The sequence below is a fragment of the Glycine max genome, chromosome 4, assembly GCF_000004515.6.
Source record: "Glycine max cultivar Williams 82 chromosome 4, Glycine_max_v4.0, whole genome shotgun sequence".
In the NCBI taxonomy this organism is placed as follows: domain Eukaryota; kingdom Viridiplantae; phylum Streptophyta; class Magnoliopsida; order Fabales; family Fabaceae; genus Glycine; species Glycine max.
Window position 1 is genome coordinate 13,458,884 of NC_016091.4, and position 26,855 is coordinate 13,485,738.

Below are 26,855 nucleotides of genomic sequence, written 5' to 3' on the forward strand. Positions count from 1 at the left end.
CCTATGCTTTGAAGAAGTCTACTCAAGAAAGGATAATATATACAATTTTCTTTCGCCGCATTGTACATGGATATGGATATATAGCATACAACTTCAGACCAACTCAACCATATTATCCTCAAAACCATAGTTTAATTGTGTGCTTCTATTGTCACAGCCGTCAAGTACATTAATAATAAGCTTCAGAGAGATGTTGCTCTGTCAAGACTCAACAATATCACATACACTGTTACGGTCTCACAGAGACCAACTCAACCATATTATCCTCAAAACCATAGTTTAATTCTGTGCTTCTATTGTCACAGCCGTCAAGTACATTAATAATAAGCTTCAGAGAGATGTTGCTCTGTCAAGACTCAAGATCACATACACTGTTACGGTCTCACAGAACGAAAAGAGCTCAAGATCGGTGGGTTGTGTAGAAATAATATTGTTTTCAAGGACGAATGCAAATGCCTAGTAAATTAATGACGAACTTGATTAAATTTAGATCCTTGTCATGATTAAGTGCTAAGGCCAAGGAATTTGAGTTTTTTTTTTATTGGTCTAATGAACCTTTAAATAACCACTATTGTATGGATTGGGTACCCCTTTTAATCCTATCTGATATATAAAATAATGTGTTCTTTGCTGATAAAAGAAAGATAACAATTAGACTTGTGCCCTCTACAACAGATTAAGAAAGCCCTAAATTGCACTAATTCAAGCAATTAAAGTAATATTAATTTTCCTACCTGATAAGATTGAATTCCTTTCATCCTTTCTTGCAATTGCATTCACAGTTTGAATTTGTTGTCATTCTTCACTATCATTTTCAATTCAGCCCACACGTTTGCCGATTCCACACTCCACATCCAACCAAGAAATATATATAAGTAACATCTCATTACCAAAACCATAATAAACCAGAAACATAAAAGATTATTTGTGGTGCAACTTGCAAGTGCAACTTACAACTCTCATTGTTAATTTCTTCAGTCTTTTTATTCTTATATATTTGTATTCTTCAGGAGAAATAGAGACCCTTACAAAAACATTTCTCACACTCCTATTGTTATCTTTAATTTTCGCAATAGCCTCGTCATCAAGAAGAGGGACCAGCTTCAACCAGCAATATAGATTGGTGGTGCAACCTAACCCCACACACTGTGCCACTACACTACTCAAATGAAGAGCCATCGTTTCCAAATCAAACACAAAACTATCTTCCAGGAAATGCTTCTTCAAAATGCCTTAAATCAAGCCCTCATCATGCAAAAAGAAGCACATGACAATGACCAAAACAACATGCTAACAAAGAACCACAGAACCGTACATGGTGATTGTTTGAAGCTCTTTGGAAAAACCATCTTCCACCTCAACCGCACCCTTGAATGCTTTCACGGGAAGCATAACTGTTCATCAGTTGATGCGCAAACATGGCTCAACACTTCTCTCACGAACTTTCAAACGTGTATTAAGGCACATGTTGTGGTGGCAAGTTGGTTCTGGGAATTTCAAGACCGTGCAAGATGCGGTCAATGCAGCAGCAAAGAGGAAACTGAAGATGAGGTTTGTGATACATGTGAAGAAAGGGGTGTATAGAGAGAATATTGATGTTGCTGTGCACAATGATAACATCATGCTGGTTGGCGATGGGTTGAGAAATACCATAACCACGAGTGGCAGAAGTTTTCAAGATGGTTATACCACCTATAGCTCAGCAACTGCTGGTAAGTGATATTCCATCTTCTTTCTATTTCTCATTATCAATCAGAATATGTTTTCTAATACTTATTAGTATATTTGATTAAAGGAGTGCTAATAGAATAGTTTCTAACATTCTTTTTAATATAGTGTTTCTATTGATTGAAATGTGAGTCACACTAGTTTAAGAGTGAAATTCAACAAATAGAGAATGGAATCCACAGGAATTTTACATTATTAAAAATAAAGTATTAAAAAATAGTTATTACTTCCTAGTCCCTCCTTCCAAAACAAAACAATGATCTTTTTAGCTTTTTATGTTTTAGAACAATAGTTCTTTTAGTTTTTCTAAACTATTTTTGCAACAATACCCTAGACATAATTAAGAAGATCTTAATACTTGTATTGAAAAGATACAGTTGTCATACAAATAAGTTGGTGGATGGGAGAATGTATTTTCATTGGTGGTTAGTGAATAATAATTTATGACAAAAGTAGTTAAAAAATTAAGGATATTTCAGTTTAAATTTGTATCAATTGAATGTTTCTTAATCAGTGTTCACAACCTAAATGTACACCATTTTTTTTTTGTATAGTACATGGCTTTGGCAAACTTCTAACCCAATACTATGTAATTATTCAATTTCAGGTATAGATGGCCTTCACTTCATTGCACGCGACATCACCTTCCAAAACATCGTCGGTCCTCACAAGGGTCAAGTCGTGGCACTCCGCTCAGAATCAGACCTCTTTGTCTTCTACCGGTGTGCCATAATAGGATACCAGGACACCTTCATGGCTCATGCACAACGACAATTTTACCGCCCATGCTACATCTACGGCACAATGGACTTCATCTTTGGTAACTCCGCGGTGGTGTTCCAAAATTGTTACATTGTTGCAAGAAAACCCTTAGACGGCCAAGCCAACATGATCACAGCTCAAGGTCGAGGCGACCCATTCCAAAACACCAGAATTTCAATCCACAACTCTTAAATCCGGGCCGCACCACACCTCAGGCCCGTTGTTGGCAAATACAACACTTTCTTGGGAGTGTTGCTAGGTGCACCCAGCATTTTTGCTGGTGCACCCAGCAGTTGATGCAAAAATACCTTTGTACCCCTGGCTTAATTTAAAAAAAATGGTTCATCTCTCTCCCTCCCTCCCTCTCGCATTGGCCTTCTTCTTCCTTGTGACCCCTCACCATTTTTTCTTCTTCTTGCTGGCGTGAAGTGGTTTTGGTCTCCTTCCTCACCCCTGACCTCACCTCAGTCGCATTCTTCTTCCTTTCGTTTTGTTTGCGTGAAGTGGTTGCTGGTTTCAGAAAAGCTTGACCCACCGTTGAGGTCCTCCGCGCCGCGTTCCCCCCGTGAGCATCGTCTTCTTCCTCCACACCTGGAGTCTGTGTTCTGCGAACGTGGTGCTTGTTGGTGTTGAGTAACCCAGGCATTTTGAGGGTGGTGTTCTCCCTTCGCGTCGACATTGTCGAGGTTCGTCTTTGATTGTCGGTGTTGTTATTTAATCCTTAAACGTTTTTTAGGTGATCCGTAAAAAGTAGTGAACAAAATTGAAGATTACGGATCAACTTACGGATCAACTTGATCTGTATGTTTCATCTTTAATTTTTAAAATTGGGAAATATTTAAAAAATAGTGAGTTTTTTTTAAATTAGGATTTAGGGTTAGTTGATTAAGTTTATAATACTTTGAAATTTGGGGGATTATTTGTAGAATACAATAACATTTTGAATTTGGTGTCTTTTTGTTCTGAAATTTGCAGGTTACTCATTAAGTTGGTGGATTGAGTTTCTTTCTCACAAGGTGTTTGTTTGAAGTCTGAATTGTATGTACTTTATATATTATAGAATCTTTTTTTCAACATTGTGTATTACATTGGTAGAAGATTAAATAATACCTGTAATATGGATGATTCTTATTAGATTGTTGTCACAATTTGGTTTGTCAATTTAGCAAGAGCATTGTTAACTGTGATGTTGTATATTATATTCTTGGAACCTGTTGGGGCTTTTTTGGTTTTAATTAAATTTTACTATGGACACTACATTTTTGGTTTACTATGCACAATATATTTAGTTCACAACAATTTGGTTATCTTGGCCTAGTTCGAGTTGTAATTGAAGGCAATCTCTTGGTCTTAACCCTCCCAAATATCCAAGCCTTCTTCTTTTCTCCTTATGAAAAAAAGGGGGGTTTATGTCTCTTGAGTAGCACAATTTTTTGAAAAATAATTTTAGTCAAAGAGGCATAACATTTTACCTTCTCTTGTGAGGAATGTGTGTCCCATAAAAGATCTTCTTAAACATGCTAAACCAACCCTTCTTAACCATTTAACAATATCACATGGACCAACTTCAGTTTCTGTGATCTGAGAAAATGCTCATAAGAATCCTTTCTTATATGGTAGATATTTTGGTGTTTAGTTATCTAATGGTCCCAGGTCAGCTTGATCCAAAAATTGAATGAAGCACTTATATGAAGCTCGATTTGAGCCAAAATGTTTGAGGTTGAGTGTTCTTTGTCTATTATATGTTAGCTTTTAAATCTAAACATTAGACTTGTCCTAAAAAGAAGAAACAATGTGCAGACTTTGTCATAGAAGTAACTTGTTATTGGCACAAATAGTTGTTACAAAGACCAAAACATGCACATGAATAAAAACTTTGGTTTTTAGAGTAATTTTAACATTAATGCACACAAATGAAGATAATTAAAAAAATGATGAATGTGATGCAACATCCCAGTATTTTACATTCCCATCTTATGAAATCCTGACAACTTTTAAAATAAATAATTGAGTGAATGACAGCCTTACATTCAATTAAATCCTGACAACTTGCATGACTTTGAGTCAATGAAATTTGTGTTAGACCAATGAAATTTGAGTGAATGGAATCAGTGATGGAATTTGTGGTACTCATTTGCAGATCATGGTTAGGACTAGAGGATTAGGTCGTGCCTTAGGTCACGTTACTGGCAGAGGTGTGGACAGAGGAGATCGTGATGATTCTGATGATGCTCCGCAGCGTCGATGGCCTACCGCATCCGCGCGCAGGCAGAGAGTAGTTGTCACTACTGAGCACAATGAGCCAGTGGTCCCTGCGACAGAGGCTGACATATTTTCGGATGAGCCGATGGTAGGAGGTGATGTAGAGGACACAAGGGCAGACATTCCTGCACACACAGGCGCACAGGTTACTGAGGATGAGCTTGAGGGATTTCCGGGTGGTCTGAGTGACCCATCCTTGCTGACCCAGTATGCGGATCACGTTGCAGGCAGCGTATGGATGGGAGAGGTATTTATAATATTGAATTTTAGTTAGTTGTTAATTATACTTTATCATTGAAATTTGTTTTCCTTTAAATGATGATGTTAACAAATCGTGTGTTCCTTTATACTTCAATTCAGGAGCATCCTGAGTTGAAGTTATCCTCTCACGGGAGGAAGGTCCATAGTTTAGGTAGGCCTGTCCCTGCCATTGAGGGCCTAGTAGCTGGGACGGGACTAAGTCCTCTGATCGCGTGTTCGATAGACACTGGCGATCGGGGACTTTTGTCGTCGTTTGTCGAGCGGTGGCACTAGGAGACGTCTAGTTTCCATCTCCTTGTGGGAGAGGTCACGATCACGCTAGACGACGTCTTGTCTCTTCTGCATTTGCCTGTGGTTGGCGACTTGCATGCCTTTCAGCCCTTGCACGTGGATGATGCAGTACAGATGCTGGTGGACTTATTGATGGTCTCTGCAGAGGCTGCCAAGGCTGAGACAGTGCAGTGTCGTGGGCCGTACGTACACCTGCAATGGGTACGTGATATCTGTGAGAGTCAATGTCAGGCAGGTCATTGGACAGTTACGACTCGTGCATATCTTCTTCATCTACTAGGTTGCACTCTTTTTGCTAACAAGAGTGCAACCAATGTTCATGTTGTGTATTTGGAGGCCCTTCGTGATCTCAGTCAGACCGAGAGGTACGCTTGGGGAGTAGTTGTGCTGGTCCATATGTACGACCACCTCAACGATGCTTCTATCAGCACCAACCGACAGCTTGGCGGTTACATCATGCTGCTACAGGTAACAAACATGTTTTTGATTCGTTGAGGTTCAACAATGTTTAACTTTAAATTTTTTAGACTTTTATTATTAATGTTTATGATTTTCATGTTACCTCTGTAGTGCTGGATATACGAGCACTTTTCCTCGGTCGCGGAGTCCACTGCTAATCCGGACTACGACGAGGATCCACTGCGTGCCTGTAGGTGGATTGCTATGAAGATGACCATGAAGAGCATATGTACACCAGTGTATAGGAAGCGCTTGGACCGACTCTGGATTCTAGATGTCTGTTGGATCCCATATGGGGAGCACCGACCGGTTCGCAACTTCCATATGATTTCATGCAATTCCGGTCTCTTGCGCTGGGGGCCCGTTGCTGTGTATTATTGACCAGAGAGGGTCATGCGGCAGTTTGGATACACCCAGACCATTCCTACTCCGCCTGTCGATTCATGGATGTCGTATGATGATATACATGACAGGTGGATGCACTATTCGGATCATATTGTTGCAACAAGTGAGGTGTGCATTGTGCCAGGTCAGTGTGCCAGCGACTACATAGACTGTTTCTTCCGCATTTTGCATCCTTTCATGACACCAGGCCAGGCATTAGATCCTTTGCCAGATGGTCATGCTCCGTAACCCCGAGTCGTCCCTCAGGTCCCAGAGACAAATATCCCTCACGTGCCGGAGCCAGGAGCACCATTGACATCTGCAAGGCCCGCTGTGGACGAGCCTAGACATGCAGTGGTAAGTAATACTAATAATTTATGTCATTTACGTCAATATTTTCATAATTTGTCTAATCTGTTTGTTTTGTATTTAACATGAAGTTTTTCATGAGATTGCTGAGAGGTTGCAGCGCCATCTGAGCCTAGGGGTGGTCACGCCAGGCTCATCGACACATGAGGTGCTCGAAGAATGCCTCAGGATGGCTAGGAGTGCCACACAGGACCAGCTAGTATATGTTATGTCTCGACACAGACGATGCACAGATCAGGCGTAGTTTATTTACATATTTGATATTGATATTCGATGTGATGTAAGCTCCATTGGAGCTTATAGGCCTAGGATCTTCTTCATCAATGGATTCCTTTGCTTCTTGGAAGATGAATGGCAGCGGAATGGAGAAAGGAAGAGAGAGAGGAGACGCCACTTCAAGGAGAAGATGAGTCTAGAAGAAGCTCACCACCATAGGAGGCCATGGATAAGAGCTTGGAGGAAGAAGGAGATGAATGAAGGGAGAGGGAGAGAAGAGCACGAAATTTTATGCTCTAAATGAGCTTTGAGATCTGAAGTTTAATATTCAAATGATCAAAGTTGAAAAAAATGCACACACATGACCTCTATTTATAGCCTAAGTGTCACACAAAATTGGAGGGAAATTCAAATTTCACTTGAATTTGAAATTGAATTTGTGGAGCCAAACTTTGGAGCCAAATTTTCACTAATTATGATTAGTGAATTTTTGTTATGGTTCAGCCCACTAATCCAAGATCAATTCCAAGATTCTCCACTAAGTGTGCTTAGGTGTCATGAGGCATGAAAAGCATGAAGGACATGCACAAAGTGTGACTATATGATGTGGCAATGGGGTGTAGTAAGCAAATGCTCACCTCCCCCTCTAAAATTTAATTGGATTGGACTTCTACCAATTCAATTAAATTTATTTCCAACCACACACATCAAATATCCACTTAGTGCATGTGAAATTACAAAACTACCCCTAATACAAAAACTAGTCTAGGTGCCCTAAAATGCAAGGGCTAAAAAATCCTATATTTCTAGGGTACCCTACCTACATTATGGAGCCCTAAATAAAAGGCCCAAAAATAATGAAACCTTAATCTAATATTTACAAAGATAAGTGGGCTCATACTTAGCCCATGGGCCCAAAATCTACCCTAAGGCTCATGAGAACCCTAGTGCCTTCTCTTGCATCTCTTGCCCAATCTTCTTGGAGTCTTCTATCCAATGCCCTTAGGGGGTAGGATTGCATCATTCCCTCCCCCTTGAAAAGGATTTGACCTCAAATCCAGGGGTTCTTGAAACTCATGGATTCTTTCCTCAACACCTGTAAAAAGAATAAAAACATATGTATTGGTGATGTTGGGTATGTTAGAGTACGGTAAGGACTGAAAACCCTTTTCCTGTCCATCTTCCCATGAGAGAATATAGTTCCGCACCCACTCAATGAGTGGTGCTACAAGTATAGAAAAATATGGGACAAACCATTTGTAAAAGTTTGCTAAGATATTGAAGCCCCAAATTTCCCTTATACTTGGTGTGGTAGGCCACTCAAGAATGACCTTTATTCTCTTAGGGTCCATGGGAAGCCCTTGATCACTATTTAAAAATTTAAGGAAAGTAATGGAATAAAACATACCTTTTTCTTTATTTTCATGTTGATTATTCCTACAAAAAATTACGACAAACCTAAGGTGTCCCACATGAGCACCTAGGTTTGCATTGAAACAAAAAATAAGAACAAACCTACCTAATGAGTCCCTATGTACACAAACCATGAAGATGTTGGGTGCATGAGTGATTTTAGAAAAGAGTGTTGCACTTCTCAACATATTCATCATACCACCTATCATAGGGATTTGGGGCCTAATAATACCTATTTTAGGCACCAACAAAGCACAAGGATTTAAGCTATTGCGAACCAAACCCTCATCCAACAACTCTTTTACTTGAGGAATAACCTCAAGCTCAAGAGGTATAGCGGTGCTAAGAGATTTTTCCCTTGATAGGAGAAGGTAGAAAGATTGTTTAAGAAGGAGTTCCCTTTTAATATCACCTTTTGTTGCAAAATGATTTTCCTTCTTAACAATCTTCTTGGAGGAATCGTTTACCTCCTTTCCCTTCCCTTTGGCCTTTGAAGACAAGGCCTTACTATCCTTCTTTTTCTTTTGTTTTTCTAGTTTTTCCTCCTCATCCCTCTTATCTTTCATAGTTAGTTGATCTTTGGCCACCTGTGAAGGTGTTTGAGGATGCAACACAAATTTAGTGCCAAGATGGGTGAGGGTAATTTCATTAGTTAGGCCATTATAAATTATCTTCCTATCAAATTGCCATGGCCTTCCTAAAAGAATATTTCCTGCCTCCATGGGAACTATATCACAATTAACTTCATCCTTATATGTCCTAATGGAGAAAGGTACATTCACTTGTTGATTAACTATCATTTCCCCTTGCTCATTGAGCCATTGAAGTTTATAAGGTTTTGGGTGGGGAATGATAGTGAGGTTCAACTTGGAAACTAATCTTGTGCTACAACAATTGCAACAAGATCCATTATCCATAATGAGAGAACAAGTTTTATCTAAAATTTTGCATCTTGTATGAAAGATGTTCTCTCTTTGGGATTGAGATAGATCACACGATTGACCTCCAAGGAGCCTTCTAACCATTAAGAGGTCACCTTCTTCATGGGGGTAGACTTCCTCACTAGACTCTCCACCCCTTACTTCATCTTCACTTCCACTAGAGGAAGGGCAAGAAGTAGTCTCCTCTTGACTACTATAAATGTCTTGACCCCTCATGATCATGGTTTTCTTTGTGGGGCATTGAGAGGCAATGTGACCTCTCCCAAGACATTTGAAGAATTTAATATTGCTAGTCCTTTCTTGGGAACTAGTCTTAGGGGTGTATTTCTCTATGGTCTTACCCTTATCTTCCTTAGGTTTTGAAGGTGCAACCCCCAAAATTCCATGGGCTTGGTCCTTCCTTGGATAAGAGTGAGAGCCATAAGATTTTGAAGAAGGCTTTCTTTTAAGTTGTTGCTCCACTCTTATACAAAGTTGGACTAGCTCATCTAGGTCCCTATATGGAAGGAGTTCAACCTTGTCCCTCACTTCCATATTAAGTCCACTAAGGAACCTAGCTATGCTTGTTCTTTCCTCTTCCCTAAGTCCAGCTCTTAAAAGGAGTAGTTCCATTTGTTGTCTATATTCTTCAATACTCATACTCCCTTGTCTAAGCCTTTGGAGCTTGTCCATAAGCTTCCTTTCATAGTAGGAGGGAATGTGCCTCTTCTTAAGGACACTCTTAAGATTATTCCAATACTCTATTGGAGGATCCCCATGAATCCTACGTTCTCTAACAAGGGAAGTCCACCAATAGAGGGCATACCCTTGAAAGCTAAGGGTAGCCAATGGAACTTTTCTCTCTTCGCTAATATGATGGCAAGCAAAGAGTTGTTCAACCTTCATTTCCCAATCTAAGTAAGCCTCAACATTATCTTTTCCATGGAAATATGGGAGGCTAATGTTAACCTCTTGAGGCCTTTTATCCTTTTCTCTTCTTTGGGAGTGATGTTTAGTATGTGAACTATGACGCCCTCTATAATAGTCGCTAAGTTCTTCACTTAAACTCTTGCAAGAGTCATGACTACTATAGGAGGCATGTTTTTCCCTTTTCATTTCTTTCATTATTTTTCTTCTTTCTTCCTCTCTTATTTTCTCTCTTTCATCTTGACTTATTTCTTCCACTCTTTTTTTACCTTTTTCTTTTCTCTCTTGTTTTTCTTTCCACAACTTAAGGGATCTCAACTCATCTAATATCTTATACAAGGGGCCCTTAGGAGTAGAACCCTCACCATTAACACTAGATGAAGAATGAAGACTCATGTTGGTTCCTAAGTTATGATTCTTTCTTGTTGGGGGTTTGAAAAAAAGGTAAAAGAAACTATGGTTGAAACTAGCCAAAATAAACACTAAAAGAGGTGTGAAAGATAAGGTAAAAACTAATTGGTAAAAGGAAAGCTATCTAGGCGGTTTGACAATGGAGGGTAAAGGAAATAAGCTATGAAAGTAAGCAAGAAATTAAAGTGCAAGAAATGCAAACTAGGCAGATCCTAAGAGTGTTTGGATGACCTCATTTAAGGTTCCCAACAAAACACTCACTATCCTAAGGGAAAATTGCCTAAAACTATTACACACAAATGGAAGTAGGGTGACCTATTGGAGGCTCCCAACTTACTTCCAATGAAAGGCCTTTTTGTTACAAAATTTGAAAGCAAAACAAATTGTCAATTACAAAATTACAAAAAAAAAGTCCTCAATTGTGGTGGCTATTCTCTCTTTAGTATTTCACTCAATTTGGAGTGCTTCTTAGTCCAATAGCTCTTAAGGTGGTTGGCCCCTTGCTTCTTGACTCAAATTCTTCAAGATATGGCACCAATCCTCCTTTCCAATTCCCTATATGGCAACTCACAAGCAAGGAAACAAAGAGACAAGCAATAACCAAAGACAAAAAAATGAAATGAAAGCTAAACCAATAGAGTTTTAACAAGACAGATTTCCAAGGATTATTCAACAATTAAAGCAATGAAAAGCACAAAAAAGCAAGCTAGGACTCAAAGAGAAACCTAGAATGGCTCTAGAGTAGAGTAGAAAAACTCTAAAAAAAAAGACTCAAGAAACCTCTAGTTTTGGCACTTGTTTTCACAATAATTTTCAATTGAAATTTCAGAACTAGGATTGGTATAAAATAGGCACCAATTATAGAACAAATTTTGAGCTAGAACAACAAGCACGCTTTCCTTTCACTTTTTTTTTTCCTGGACACTGATTTTTCTGCCAACTTGTGAGATTTTTCTTATTTTTTCCTTTAATCCAAATCGCTTGGTTCGTTTTTTATAATTTTGGTCCAGATGTCTAGAAAATTCAGTAAAAGTTTCAGCTCAAAAAACGTAGTGACCAATTCCCAGTAATTTATACAATTTCGTATGTTCAAGCTGCCAGCACCAGCGATTTCAACCTAGAAATCAAGAGTAGTGTTTATGTTGCTTAAGGCTTGGATAGTTACAATTTGTGTTTGATTATGCTCAATTATCTTGAATAAAAAAATTAAAGAGAGCTTAAGACTTATTTTGATTCACAAATCCAGCCACAACTCAGCACCACAACTCAACTTCATCATAGGCATCATGTAGGAAACTTAGAAAGCAAAAAAAAAAGTTCAAGAACAAGACTACTTCTAGGAATTGATTTAGAACATGTTATGAACTAAATGACATGCATGAATTAGACTCAAAATTCAAAAGATAGGCTAAGAATGACAAGAATACATGAACAAATGTATATAGAATTCAATCAACAAAATAAAATTCAACACAAACTTAGAACATAATGTGACAATTACTATGACTAAACATGACTCTAAGACAACATGGATTAAGTGATTTACACTTAGATTTTTGTGTTTTTTTTTCTAATCAATATTTTGGAAGAAAATTTAGATCTAAGGTTCAGCAAAAGAATATTATGAATGAAAAATTATAGAACCTAAAATCAACACAAAAACAAGATTCAAGAGTAGATCTACAAAATTTGAACCATAGAAATGCAAGAACAAGTGTAGATCTAAGATTTAATCGGTTTATTTTTTTTTGAATCTACTCTAAACAGCACCAAACCACAAGACAATGGAGGATATACATGGGGAATAAGATGAAGAACAAGGAATTAAAGAGAATTCACTGAACAAAAAGATAGAGGAAGCAAAAGAACATCACCTAGATGAAGATGCTCTTGATACCACATGATGTAAGCTCCATTGGAGCTTATAGGCCTAGGATCTTCTTCATCAATGGATTCCTTTGCTTCTTGGAAGATGAATGGCAGCGGAATGGAGAAAGGAAGAGAGAGAGGAGACGCCACTTCAAGGAGAAGATGAGTCTAGAAGAAGCTCACCACCATAGGAGGCCATGGATAAGAGCTTGGAGGAAGAAGGAGATGAATGAAGGGAGAGGGAGAGAAGAGCACGAAATTTTATGCTCTAAATGAGCTTTGAGATCTGAAGTTTAATATTCAAATGATCAAAGTTGAAAAAAATGCACACACATGACCTCTATTTATAGCCTAAGTGTCAAACAAAATTGGAGGGAAATTCAAATTTCACTTGAATTTGAAATTGAATTTGTGGAGCCAAACTTTGGAGCCAAATTTTCACTAATTATGATTAGTGAATTTTAGTTATGGTTCAGCCCACTAATCCAAGATCAATTCCAAGATTCTCCACTAAGTGTGCTTAGGTGTCATGACGCATGAAAAGCATGAAGGACATGCACAAAGTGTGACTATATGATGTGGCAATGGGATGTAGTAAGCAAATGCTCACCTCCCCCTCTAAAATTTAATTGGATTGGACTTCTACCAATTCAATTAAATTTATTTCTAACCACACACATCAAATATCCACTTAGTGCATGTGAAATTACAAAACTACCCCTAATACAAAAACTAGTCTAGGTGCCCTAAAATACAAGGGCTAAAAAATCCTATATTTCTAGGGTACCCTACCTACATTATGGAGCCCTAAATAAAAGGCCCAAAAATAATGAAACCTTAATCTAATATTTACAAAGATAAGTGGGCTCATACTTAGCCCATGGGCCCGAAATCTACCCTAAGGCTCATGAGAACCCTAGTGCCTTCTCTTGCATCTCTTGCCCAATCTTCTTGGAGTCTTCTATCCAATGCCCTTGGGGGGTAGGATTGCATCACGATGTATATAAGTTATTGTACTTGAACCCATTTCATTAGTAATGTTGGTTTTATTTATTTTCATTAGTAATGTTAGTTTTATTTATTTCCATTGATTGTGTATTCCCTTTGCCTAATCTAGCTTAATGGATGATATTAAGATTGTGATCAACAAGCTGCCTATTATATAATTTTTTGAAAAGCATGTTTTTAAAAATGTTTTAAAATTTAATTATCGCTATACTAGGTATAATTATAGGATTGTGATCAACTCGCTGCCTATTAAATATGTTTTTTTAAATATGCAAGGGCTCGACAAAATAAATTAATAACAAATCAAACTAATGATAGGCTCATCAACTAAAACAGTCAAAATTAAGCTCAACGTGTAGTTTATTTACTCCAAGTAGCATATAATCCATATACTTATAGGTTTATTTTTTCTAGAATATTTTCACCCCCTTAAACAAGAGAAAAATTATGATGAACATACATTACAAAAAAAAAAGAGAATCAATAAATTAATATGTTTATATCTGATCATGATCATGGCTATCAAATATAATGCTTTTCATTTTAATTTTTAGAATTTCAATTTTGACTTTTCATTTTTTTTTTGCATAGCTTTAACTTTTAAAAATAAAGTATAGGTTTTATAATTGTAAATATTTCCTTTAAAAAATTGTAAATATTTTTATTTCTAAAATAGACTATTTTAGTTCTACTTGAATCTATGTTTTATATATTTATTTATTTATTTATAATCTAAGCATTCCTTTAAGTTAATCAAATGATTGAATACAAATGGTTAATATAAAAATTAAGGTTGAATTGTTTGAATAATACACGAATTTGATTTTTAATAAAAATAATTTTTAATCAAATTTTAATTAACTTCTAACTGAATTTCAAATTGATGAGAAATCTTTTTTTTCTGACGAATGGGATGATTAAAAAAAAATAAAAAATTTAATAGAGAACGACAACTCATCTTCCATTTCCAGAAAAAAAAAGAACGATTATGCGATACATAAATTCAAATAGTACATTAACTTCAACATAGTCGAACGAAATTAAATTTGCATCAAATACTACAACTAATTCATGCTAATTTTGCGACAAGGACAACTCGTCTTTCATTTTCGGTACAGGTTTACTGAAAACAACTAAAATTTCTATTGGCTCAATCTTTTTCCAGTATTTAGACTCAATCAACACCTTCATCACGTCATCATTGGTTTTGAGTTCAAATATTTCGAATTTTATAACTTTTTCTGAATACTCATGGTGAATTGGTTTCCGAAAAAACATTCGCCTTACCATTTGTGTTTCATCATTACCATAAGGGGGAATCCAAGAAGGCGCAACTTGCTTGATCAAATCCTTCAGTTCATCCATGGTACATCCGGTGGGAATGTTAAACTTTTTTGGGATTTTTTCCTGTGAACGAGTAACCAACAAACTCATTTTGGCATGACATGTTCCACCTCCCATTGTAATATAGCAGGGCATCATGAGTAGGGGTCATAGTGGTTTGAAGTAAGTTTAAAATACCATCTGGGGTTCTAGCAATGCTACATAATAACTCAATCAGACCAACAAACGAAAATTCATGATTACACATTAACATTGTGTTAACATCAGCATCATCTTTCAGTTGCATACATTGAAACCGAAATTGATTACTTGCATATGTGAAAGGCTGTCGATAGTAAATTTCATCCAAAAATTGCTTGTCGGTTAGCTTAAGGGTATTGTGTATTTTGGTTTTTAACGTTTGAAAATCACACCCGTTAGGTACACGAATGGGAACTGGAGTGGAAGCTTGAAAGGAAACACCACTGTCGTTGTGAACAATGGATCCATTTGGAAAAATAAAACCTAATGTGGAGTTCACAACTGTCTGACTGCTTGTCTCTCCCAAGAATGCCATAGTTTTTTGTAAGAGTTGGGTTACGACTGAAACTTGTGGTTTTTTATAGATGAGTTTTAATATCAGTGCTGCATTTTTTAAAGATTAAAAATACGCATGCACATACTTTCTGTATGTGTTGTCAACTACACCAATGACGTGACATGCTTTAGCTTGCATTAGATCTGCATGTGTAGTCATGCTGTGCAAGGTCCTTTCACTCGCTTTATGTTAATGCAGACAATAATTTATCATACACGTTTTTTCACAATGTGTTGTCAACTCAGAGAATGATATATCATACATGCTTTTTTAGAATTAAGTAATAATTTTGTTGTGGACATAACAAATATACAAAGACACATAAATGTGAATATCCAATTCAAAATGATCAGTCATTATAAATTACATGTTCAATCATCATTTATGTCAACACAGTCTCTCTTGAACATCATGAAGCTCTTGTAATGCTGATTCTACTAATATATGGATTTGGCCACAGCTTTGCCTGAGGATGACAATTGCTAGACCATAACTATGCTACAGGCGGTAAGGGACAACGTTCTTTTAAATAAACTTGTTGTACATGCGAAAAAAGTGTTAACTCAATCCTACAAAACTCATTGCATAAATATAAAAAAAATAGTTCATATCTACAATGTACCTCAACAAAATGATTGCCATACACATTGTGGAAGCAATGACTTCCTAGATTATTTTGATGATGCCAAAGAATCAAGAGTTAAGCAAATTCCAAAGCTTCAAGAATCAAGTTTCAAAGAATCAAGATTCAAGAATAATCAAGTTTCAAGATTCAATTAAGTTTCAAGAATCAAGATTCAAGAACAATCAAGATCAAGATGCAAGACTCAAGATTCAAGAATCAAGAGAAGACTCAATCAAGATAAGTACTAAATTTTTTTTTCAAAACATTGAGTAGCACAAGAATTTTTAACAAAACCATTACCAAAGAGTTTTACTCTCTGGAAATCGATTACCAGAAGGTAGTCATTGATTACCAGTAGCCAGCATTGTTTTCAAAACAGATTTACAAAGCTGTAATCGATTACCATAATCATGTAATCGATTACTAATATTTTAAAACGTTTGATTTCAAATTTCAAGAGTCATAACTAGTGATAAAACATTTTCAAATCATTTTAAACTTATGTAATCGATTATACAATACTTGTAATCGATTACCAGAGTTTCTAAACTTTTTGATTTTCAAAATTTAAACATGAAGAGTTGCATCTGTTGATGTGTAATCGATTACACCTTGATGGTAATCGATTACCAGTGACTGATTTCGAAAAAATAAATTTCGAAAAGTCACAATTCTTAAAGTGACTTGTTTCTGAAGATTTTTTCAAAAGTTACAACTTTTTAAGTGACTAGTTTTCAAAAGAGTCACAACTTTTAAAAGGTGACTAGTTTTAAAGAAATTGTCATGAGTCACAAACTTCTCGAGTCATCAAATGATTATAAATATGTGACCATGGCATGAATTTCATAACAAGTTTTTACAAAAATTTCTGATTCATTTCTCAACTTCTTTCTAAGATTTTTTGTTCAATACATTCTCTTCCAAGAAAAGTTCATAGTTCAAAAACTTGTGCTATTCTTCTTCATTCACTTCTCCCTTTGCCAAAAGCATAGAAGGACTAACCGCCTGAATTCTTTTGTGTCTCCCTTCTCTATTTCCAAGAGAATTCAAAGGACTACCGCCTGAGAATTCTTTTGATTCTTTGCTTCCCCTTAAACAAAAGATTTTAAAGGACTAACCGCCTGAGATATCTTTTGTTTCCCCTTACAAAGATTCAAAGGACTAACCGCTTGAGAATTCTTTATCTAAACACATTGGAGGGTACATCCTTTGTGGTACAAGTAGAGGGTACATCTACTTGGGTTGTTGTATTGAGAACAAGAGAGGGTACATCTCTTGTGGATCAGTTCAAGTGGAGGGTACATCCACTTGGTTGTTCAAAGAGAACAAGGGAGGGTACATCCCTTGTGGATCTTTGGCTTGTAAAGGATTTTACAAGGTTGAAAGAAATCTCAAGAACCGTGGGTTGCTTGGGGACTGGATGTAGGCACGGATTGTGGCCGAACCAGTATAAATCTTGTGTTTGTCTTCTTCTTCCCTACACTCTTTACTTTTCCGCTGTGTACTTTTAATTGCCGCTTTTACTTTTGGTTAAGTTTTTGTTTCTGTTCTTTACTTTCTTAACTTTGTAGTAAAAGCCTAGTTGAATCTAGTAATATTAAGAAGGATAATTTTTTAACTAGTCAAGACAAATTAATAATTAATTCAACCCCCCTTCTTAATTATTCCGAGGCCACTTGATCCAACACACATGACCGATACAAATTATACAATGCAATGAAGAATTTGCCAGCGGTTGACTTCTAAGAGGAAAGAATGTTGTGCTTTGTTGTTTAGACAAGGATACATCGATTACGTTATACCTTGATGCAATGACATGTCCCGTATCCCTTATATCCATCCACTTATCCGTAGTCACCTGAATGAAACAAATATACACCTCAAACTTAATTTCAAAGTTAAGTCTTAAAAATAAAATACATAAATTACATACCTTGGTTAACCCATGAACAAGTAGTGTCTCCTTAATTCCTCAAATCTCTCCGTGCCACCAAAGAGCTTGATATAGTCTTCTGAGAATTTGGCAAGTTCTTTAAGCAGATGGTTACAGGCCATCGACCAAGAGTCTTCACCCATACCTAATAAACCGGCAACCGACGATATCCACAGTTACCATCAGCTTTGACATCAACAATCTTATCAATGAAGTTGTGCATAAATGGCTGAAACTGGTCCAACATGGGCATCATCCTCTGAGCAACCGAATCGAAGAATGATGATGGTCCAACATGGGCTGAAACTGGTCCAACATGGGCTCATAGCTTTCTTTGGTGCCCCCTTTGTGTTAACCTTTGCTGGAGGAGGACACATCGAATTCTGATCACGGTATGCAATTTCCCAAAGTTTAGTCTTCAAAGTAAACTTTCCACAAACATCAAGTTCTTTGAATCTTTTGGATATTGTTTCTATTTCTGCCTTGATACTCACTTCAAGCTCAGATAATCCTTCGTCTGAAAAACTTAGTCTCCTCCAAAACATATGGATAGAATCCAGTGGGATGCAACCACCAACATATTTGGATAGCTCACAAGCACAAGGAAGACCAAGTGTGGTTCTCACCATGCAACCATAACTTGAGGGATTCTTGCCAGCATAGTCAACACGCTCTAATTCAGCAGCAATCTGATTTAAAGCATACCTTGAAACCATTCCAAGAAGCCTCCTGTATAAGGTTTTTTTGAACACATGTCCAACGACATGTGTACTTGTTTCAAATGATGCTTTAATCTCCGTGTGTTGCAATGTAATCATGTTGTTCATGGCATCCCACACACTGCATAAGTCTCCAAGGCTATTTTGTAACAATCTTTTTAAAGATGAGTGAGTAGATTCAACCCTACATTTCAAATACACAAATAAAAATAAACATATACAATAATACAATTCCATCAATTCATCAACGTTAATAGAAATAGTTGAACAGTTTCATACCTGTTTGTTGTTGTGTTTCCTAAGTGCATCACCTTATTAGTCCAGGCGGAAACAAATTTTTCCTTGTGTGGTATTATCCATTTTTCCTTGACATAGTCAAGAAACATTGGCCAAGGTGCGCAAGCCATTTCGAACTTCTTCAGGCATTCATCAAACTGCTGTTCTGAAGGACAATAATTCAGACATCCCCAATAATCCATGACATAATCCCAAACATTTTTTTGCACAATTAGTGATTTACATTTGGCCTTCACATTCTTGTTTATGTGAAAGCTGCTCAACAAATTTTACAATCAGGGAATACAGCCTTCACTGCATTCATCAATGCTTGGTCTCTGTCAGTAACAATAACTCCAGGGAGGGCATCACGCTTTAAAAAAAGGCCTCGAAAGCGTTGTAAAGCCCAGACCAAATTATTAACGCGTTCACCCTCCACATATGCAAAACCGGCAGAGAATGTCATCCCAGTCGATGTCACCCCAACAAAATTGAGTAGTGGGAGTCTGTACCGGTTTGTTTTGTAGGTGTTGTCTATCAAAAACACCAAATTACATGCATTGACTAACTTCACTACATCAGGGTGACACCAAAAGATATCATGGACCACGTCTTCATCCTTTATTCTATGCCAATGAATATGCTGATCATGTTCAAGAAGCTTCATCAGATGTTGCATTTCAAGATCGCTTCCTCTTATGGAAGAACGGAATGCACTTCTTGCATTGTATATCTGTTTAATGGTCGTACAACTATTGACATTGTGTTCCTTCATAGTTAGCAGAATGTTTCTTGGCTTCACCATGGACTTCGTCATATCAGTAATAAGTGTTTTTTCAGCTTTAGTCAATCGCCCCGCATATGGATGTCCAACTAATGACTTGGCCAATTCATGATTATGCACTCCACAAATCAACTTCACCATCCAGCCTTCTCCTCCAACCATTGGCTTGCAATGAAGCTTGAAGGGACACCCACATTTCCTAGTCTCAGTGTCTCTTCTAATAAATTCTTTTTTCCTACACCTATACTCGTCACTCCTTTCACAGCCAATTAACAGAAACGTAGCCCTTCCTCTACTACCTGTGTTTGTGTCTGACCTTAAAATCACCGCCACAAATCCATTTTCATGAGCAACAGATCGAACCCACCGCAAAACATCCTCTCGGCACTCAAGCACCTACAAAGCAATCCACATAGCTTAAGTTTTCTACTAATATTCATTTTATTAAATTTGTGAAAAACATTAACATTATAACCTGAGAAGTATTGAACGCATCAGAACAATCAACATGTGATTCATTCGCACCACATGCTTCTTCATTTTCATAATCCATATCCGCTTGTTCAGACATTATTTCATACATCCACTCATCTTCGTCCATCTAACTAACTCAAATTAATAATTTAAAACAAATTATTAATATAATTACAAAAACATTAAATATTTTTAAAAATACCAACTTCCGGATCAAGTTGATCCGGAAGTAACTTACGGATCAACTTGATCATGAAGAGAACCATATCAACTTCCGGATCAAGTTGATATGTAAGTGACTTCTTGATCAACTTGACCCAGAAGAGAACCATATCAACTTCCTAATCAAGTTGATCTGTAAGTGACTTCCGAATCAACTTGATCCGTAACGTTTTCGTACCTTCCCGACAACAGCACCACCTTCTGCGTACCTCGGATGCCGCCGACAACCACCGCAATGCTCAACATTGGTACCTTCACCTACACCGCATCTAACCGTTCACAATGAACCCACGGACTGGAGACAATGCCGCAAGAAAAACACAAAAGCAGAGAAAAATAGTGAACAAAAATGGAGTTGTGTGCATTTCCGAAAAAAAAGCTTTTATAAGGAAAATAAAAAGCCAGGGGCATTTTTGCCATTTATAAATTTTGCTGGGTGCACCTAGCAACACTCCTTTCTTGGGTAGGTCATGGCAACAATACTCTAGAGTTGCGGTCATCAAAACTTTCATAGACACCTTGGTTAACCCATTGGGTTGGTCTCCATGGGGTGATTCTGATTTTACTCAAGATACACTTTATTATGGGGAGTTCCAAAATTAAGGGCTTGGAGCATTTACTAGCAATAGAGTAAAATGGCCTAGTTTTCATGTGATTACAAGCCCAGCTGAAGCATAACAGTTTACAATCATGGCCTCCTTGCTGGCCCAACATGGTTGGCTTCTGCATCCGTGCCATTTACCTCTGGTCTCTGAGATTTTGTTATACTTTAATTACATTTTGTTACATCAATTATTTGGAATTAATATATATATATATATATATATATATATATATATATATATATATATATCGTTGTAAAAAAAATATTTGAAAAGAAACAACATTGGTGATTGGAAATGAATTTGATGGAGTGAGGTTAGGCTAGCTAGCAGAGGTATGTATTGATTAGCAAGGGAACAAGAAATATACTTATTCCTTGGTTGTTCCATGCACAAATCCGAATTGACGAAAAAATTTAGAGGCTCATCATACATCGTTTAGGGTCATCCTCATATAATAAATTTGCAAAATGTATCCAATATCATACTCACCACTTGCATGCTCTCTAAAAATTCAAAAATTACTATACTCTGTACAGATTTTTGTTTTTTATTTATTTGTTTTGCTTTTGACTTCAATGTAAGAGCATTATGGTATATAACGCAAGGGACTTTCCTAACAAACAAACAAAAAATGGTTTACAACAAAATACAGATATATTAGTTGCATTTCATGCATATGCAACTCTATGATGATGATCATGCCTTTGAAAGTATTTGATTTGTTCAACTCAATCAAACATAGAGTGTTTTTTTTTTAAACGCAGTCAAACATAGAGGCAGTGTAATCTGCCCTTTGGCAACCACAAAGAAATATAAGTCAAAATCAGTTTAATATTTCTCTAGCTAGTTGACATATCTACATAGCCTTCAACATTCGTCATGAGATCTACACATAATTAAATTAATTAATTATTTAAATGTCAATATACATATATTTATATGTGATAGTACATCCAAAACTAGGTATACTTGTATATACAGTATATATAATCTTCAAACAAATTTTATTTGGATTTATGGGTGTTAAACCATCGATTTCATCCATCTACAAATTAACCTTATGATAGTAATACCGTAGTGACAGATAGCAGATAAAAAAGGATCATTAAGAGACAAGCTCACCTTTCAGATTACGCATAAGGGAGACAAGTTGCAAACAAAATATTCCACTTATTCCACCACTTAGCTATTATAACCAATTCAGTTATAGCCAATTCTACTATCACAAATTAGTTACTGTATCAACTATATATATATATATATATATATATAATACTTGGAATAAAATGGACACAGTGAATTTTCATCCAATTTAGTGTATTTTTATTTCCTACTTAGTGTAGTAAAATCAATATTCCATTACGCCATTGCCAACAATTGGTCCGACCTGCCCAATACCTAGCTACGCCAGAGCACACTACGTACCCGTCAAACGACAATGGAACATTTGGAGGAAGCTATCACACGACTAACCCAGAGCCAAAGTTCTTTTGCCCAAAACCACACAACCCATTCCCAAACTCAAACAGCCTTCTCCCAAACACAAGCCACCATGAATTCCAAGATCGATTCCATGATGGAACATCTTGCCGCCATTACCTCAGTCCCTAACAGACCACCCTTGATAAACACCCTAAACCCAACACCAATACCACAACCTCACATGAAATTAGATGTGTCACGCTTTGATGGCTAGGACCTAATCGGATGGATATTCAAGATATCACAATTTTTTGAGTATTAGAGATTACCTGATCACGAGCGTCTAACTGTGGCCTCCTTCTATATGGATGGTCCGACATTGTCGTGGTATCAATGGATGTCACGAAACAGCTTTCTCAACTCTTGGTCACCAACCACACTTGCTTCCTTAGGCAGTGGCGTAGGCAAAGTTACAGGAAGATAAGCTCCATGTCCGCCGCCATAACTCTTAACTTTCATTGTTCTCTCCACTAACCACACTGCCTTCTGGCCCCATCTCCGCAACTACTCCATGACCTCCATGATAGGGGGTTGTGCTATCATTGTGACGAGAAATGGGTTCTCGGCCACAGATGTAAACCACACCTCCACCTCCTCATCGCTGATGACGAGGACGATACCCATGGATCCAAAGATCCTTGTGGGGGCTCCCTTATCTCTCCCATTCTGCCAAAAGCCCCTCCGGACCCCACGTCCCTCCCACAAATCAGCCTCAATGCCTTGTCAGGCATGCCAGCACCAGAGACCTTCAAAATCTTTGGGACCATCGCCAACCATCGAGTCGTGATCCTCATTGATGACGGAAGCACGCATAATTTTGTGCAAACTAAGATGGCTAAGTTCCTGAACCTTCCATCTACCCTAACAACTTCCCTTTAGGTAATGGTTGGAAATGACAGCATTCTCGATTGCGACACTTCATACCCACATGTCCTCATTGTTATCCAAGGTCACCAGTTCACCTTGGACCTCTTCTTGCTGCCCTTGAGTCATGCTCAAATTATTGGGCCCCATCACCACGAATTATTCCACACTTACCATGACCTTCAGTTACTTGGGCCAACCGATTTCACTCCATGTGGATGTTCCGTTCCAACCTGCCACAGCCTTTGCACAACAAATTAGGAGATTAGCCCATACTCAGAGCATTTCTGCCCTGTTCCATATCACCCTTACACCTGACCCAGCCCATCTCCTTTCATTTTCCTCACCCTCTTCTGATACTTCTACACCCCCAGCCATAGACCTTCTTCTTCTTCGTTACGATGACATCTTCTAGGAACCTTCCACCACCACACAATATTACCCACCACATTCACCTCGTCCCTAATTCGACTCCAATGAATGTAAAGCCTTACCATTATCCATATTGCCAGAAGAACGAGTTGGAGAAACAAGTTGTTTTGTTGTTGGACGTTGGGTTAATTCAGCCCAGCCACAGCCCCTTCTCATCCTCGGTCTTACTAGTTAAGAAGAAGGACGACAGTTGGCTGTGTTGTGTCAATTACAAAGCCCTCAAAGCGATTACAATGAAAGATCGCTTCCCCATGCCAACTATCGACGAACTGGTAGATGAGCTTGGTCAAGCTTCCTGGTTCTCAAAACTAGATTTGCGTCAAGGTTTCCACCAAATAAGAATGGTGGAAGCTGACATACCTTAAACGGCATTCAAGATGCATCAGGGCCATTATGAATTTAAGGTGATGCCCTTCGGGCTCGGCAATGCCTCGTCAACATTCCAGGCTACCATGAACGACCTTTTTTAACCATTTATAAGGAAATTTGTAGTAATAATCCTCGATTACATCCTCATCTACAGCTCATCCTTTTCCTCTCATTTAGATCATTTGGAGGCAGTTCTCGACTCTCTCTCTCAGGGCCAATTTGCATTGTGTTGGTTGAAATGCATATTAGCACAACAACAAATCAATTACTCGGGCCACATCGTTTCTCCTCGAGGTGTCTCGCCTGATCCTGCAAAGATTCAGGCCATGCTGACTTGGCCACCACCATCGTCCCAGTCGGACTTGCGAGGTTTTCTGGGATTGACTGGGTTCTACCGAAAGTTTATTAGGGGTTGTGGCCAAATCATTGATGACACTCTTGCGTAAGGATCACTTTCTGTGGACTCCCGCTTCTCAGCTTGCTTTTGACAGGTTGAAGTCCCTTATGACGGAGGCCCCTATTTTAGCAACCCCAGATTTCATCGCCCCTTTCATCATGGAAACAAATGCCTCAGGCATTGCGATGGGAGTCGTGTTGATGCAAAATTCCCACCCATTGCTTATTTCATCAAGTTGTTCTGCCCCAGACTCAAACAAGCTTCGATGTATGTTCGCAAGCTCCATGCAATTACTTCGACTATTCGAAAATGAAGACACTACCTCCTGGGTCACCCCTTCACCATCCCCACGGATCACCGGAGTTTGAAGGATCTTATGTCCTAAGTCATTCAAACTCTAGAACAACAAATTTATTTGTTTAAATTGCTTGGGTATGAATACACTATACAATACAAAGTTGGTCCCAGTAACGTAGTGGTTGATGCTCTCTCTCACGTCATTATTCCGACCACCTCTCTCATTGTCCTTGTCGATACCCAACTTTGTCTTCCTTGATCAACTTCGTCGTTCCCTACTCAACAAAGACTATTATGTTGACCGCCTCCAACAGGTGCATACCAATCTAGAGTCCCACCCTGGTTTCTCTATCTACTGCGACCTTATATTCTTTAGGGAAAAATTTGGTTGCTGGCAGATAGTCCATTCATCACCTTGCTAATGGATGAGTTTCATAAAACTCCTATTGGTGGCCACATGGGTGTCGCCAAGACACTTCATCATCTCTAGGCCAATTTCTTTTGGCCACAAATTCATTCGGTCGTTCGCCAATATGTTGCTCAGTGTTCCACTTTCCAACAAACTAAATACGAGTCCAAGAAGCCCACGGGTCTTTTGCAACCTCTTCCCATTTTGTCGTCAATATGGGAAGACCTCAGCCTGGACTTCATCATCGGCTTACCCCCTTCCAACGATTTCACGGCTATTCTGGTGGTTGTAGATCGCTATTCTAAAGAGCCCACTTTGGTGTGTTACCCCCTAACTACACTGCCCACAAGATTGTTGTCCCTTTTCTGGATATGGTATGCAAACTCCACAGTTTCCCTTGGAGCATGGTTTCTGACTGGGACCCCCTCTTTGTCAGTGCATTCTGGATTCTGGCGTGACTTATTTCAATTAAGTGGCACCAAGCTTCGCATGAGTACCGCTTATCACCCACAAATGGACGGTCAGACCGAGGTCCTTAACCGGGTTCTGGAACAATATCTACGCTCTTTTCTTCATGATAAACTAACTCAGTGGCACCAGCCTGAAGGGAAGCATATCGGCCCTGTCGCTTATCACCTGAAGTTGCCTGACACCTCCAAAATCCACCTAGTTTTCCATATTTCTCTACTCAAATTACATCATGGTCCCCTTCCTGAATTTCCTAATTCTCTGCCACATATGAGTTCAGACAATCATCCTATAGTTGGACCTCTTCAGATTCTGCAGTGGAAATGGGATTCGTCCATGGATCCACCAACTAAGTTAGTTCTGGTGCAGTGGATTGGCTTGGCACCATAGGATACCAGTTGGGAAGTATGGGATAACCTTCGAGTTACTTACAACCTTGAGGACAAAGTTGGTTTCCTGGATGGGGGAAATGATAATAATACCATAGTGGCAGATAGCAGACCAAAAAGGATCGTTAAGAGACCAACTCACCTTTCATATTACGCATAAGGGAGACATGCTACAAACAAAATATTCCACTTATTCCACCACTTAGCTATTATAATTGTTATGGAAGTGATGAAGAACAAGCAAGAGCAACAGTAGAATAGAAATGTCATACACACAAATGTTGCAGCAAAATGAATGAGAGAGAGAGAGATGAGAAAGAACGCACAGAATTACGTGGTTCACCTTTGATCAAGGCTACATCCACAGGAGGGAAAACAGAGAGCCTTTATTATTACTGATGCAATACACAAGTGGAAGCTTATTCTAAATATAAGACATCCTTGCCTTATATAAGCAGAGGACAAAACAAAAAAATAACAAAATAAACTTGCATATGGATTTTAGTCACAACTCAACAATTCACCACCTTGAACTAACATCCATATAAAACACAAACTGCTCCCTCCAAACACACATGATCTTAACCACAACAATCTACATTGAGCAGGCTTAAGTAGAGATCAAACTTGCTCTTTGGAACTGGCTTTGTGAACATATCAGCAGGATTGTGCAGGGTGCTAATCTTATGAACTTTGATTCTTCTTTCTGACCGAATGAAGTGATATCTAACATCTATATGCTTGGTTCTATCATGATGAACCTGATCCTTGGCCATGCATATAGCACTAAGGCTATCACATTAGATGTTAGCATATTCTTGATTAATTCTGAGATCATTTATCAGACCTCTCAGCCAAATTCCTTCCTTTGCAACTTCAGTAAGAGCCATATATTTAGCCTCAGTAGTT

At 38.1% G+C, this 26,855-nt stretch overlaps 1 protein-coding gene and 1 pseudogene across 1 annotated transcript; both read left to right on the forward strand.

The window, feature by feature from the left end:
• The first annotated feature begins 1,215 nt into the window (after nucleotides 1-1,215).
• LOC100806662 (probable pectinesterase/pectinesterase inhibitor 59) lies at nucleotides 1,216-20,837 on the forward strand (annotated as a pseudogene).
• A 2,749-nt stretch (nucleotides 20,838-23,586) lies between these two features.
• Nucleotides 23,587-25,947, forward strand: LOC102665342 (uncharacterized). The gene is made up of 3 exons (XM_006579052.1): nucleotides 23,587-23,941; nucleotides 24,396-24,650; nucleotides 25,481-25,947. The coding sequence occupies exons 1-3, from the start codon at nucleotides 23,587-23,589 to the stop codon at nucleotides 25,945-25,947; spliced, it is 1,077 nt and encodes a 358-aa protein (XP_006579115.1).
• The last annotated feature ends 908 nt before the right edge of the window (nucleotides 25,948-26,855 follow it).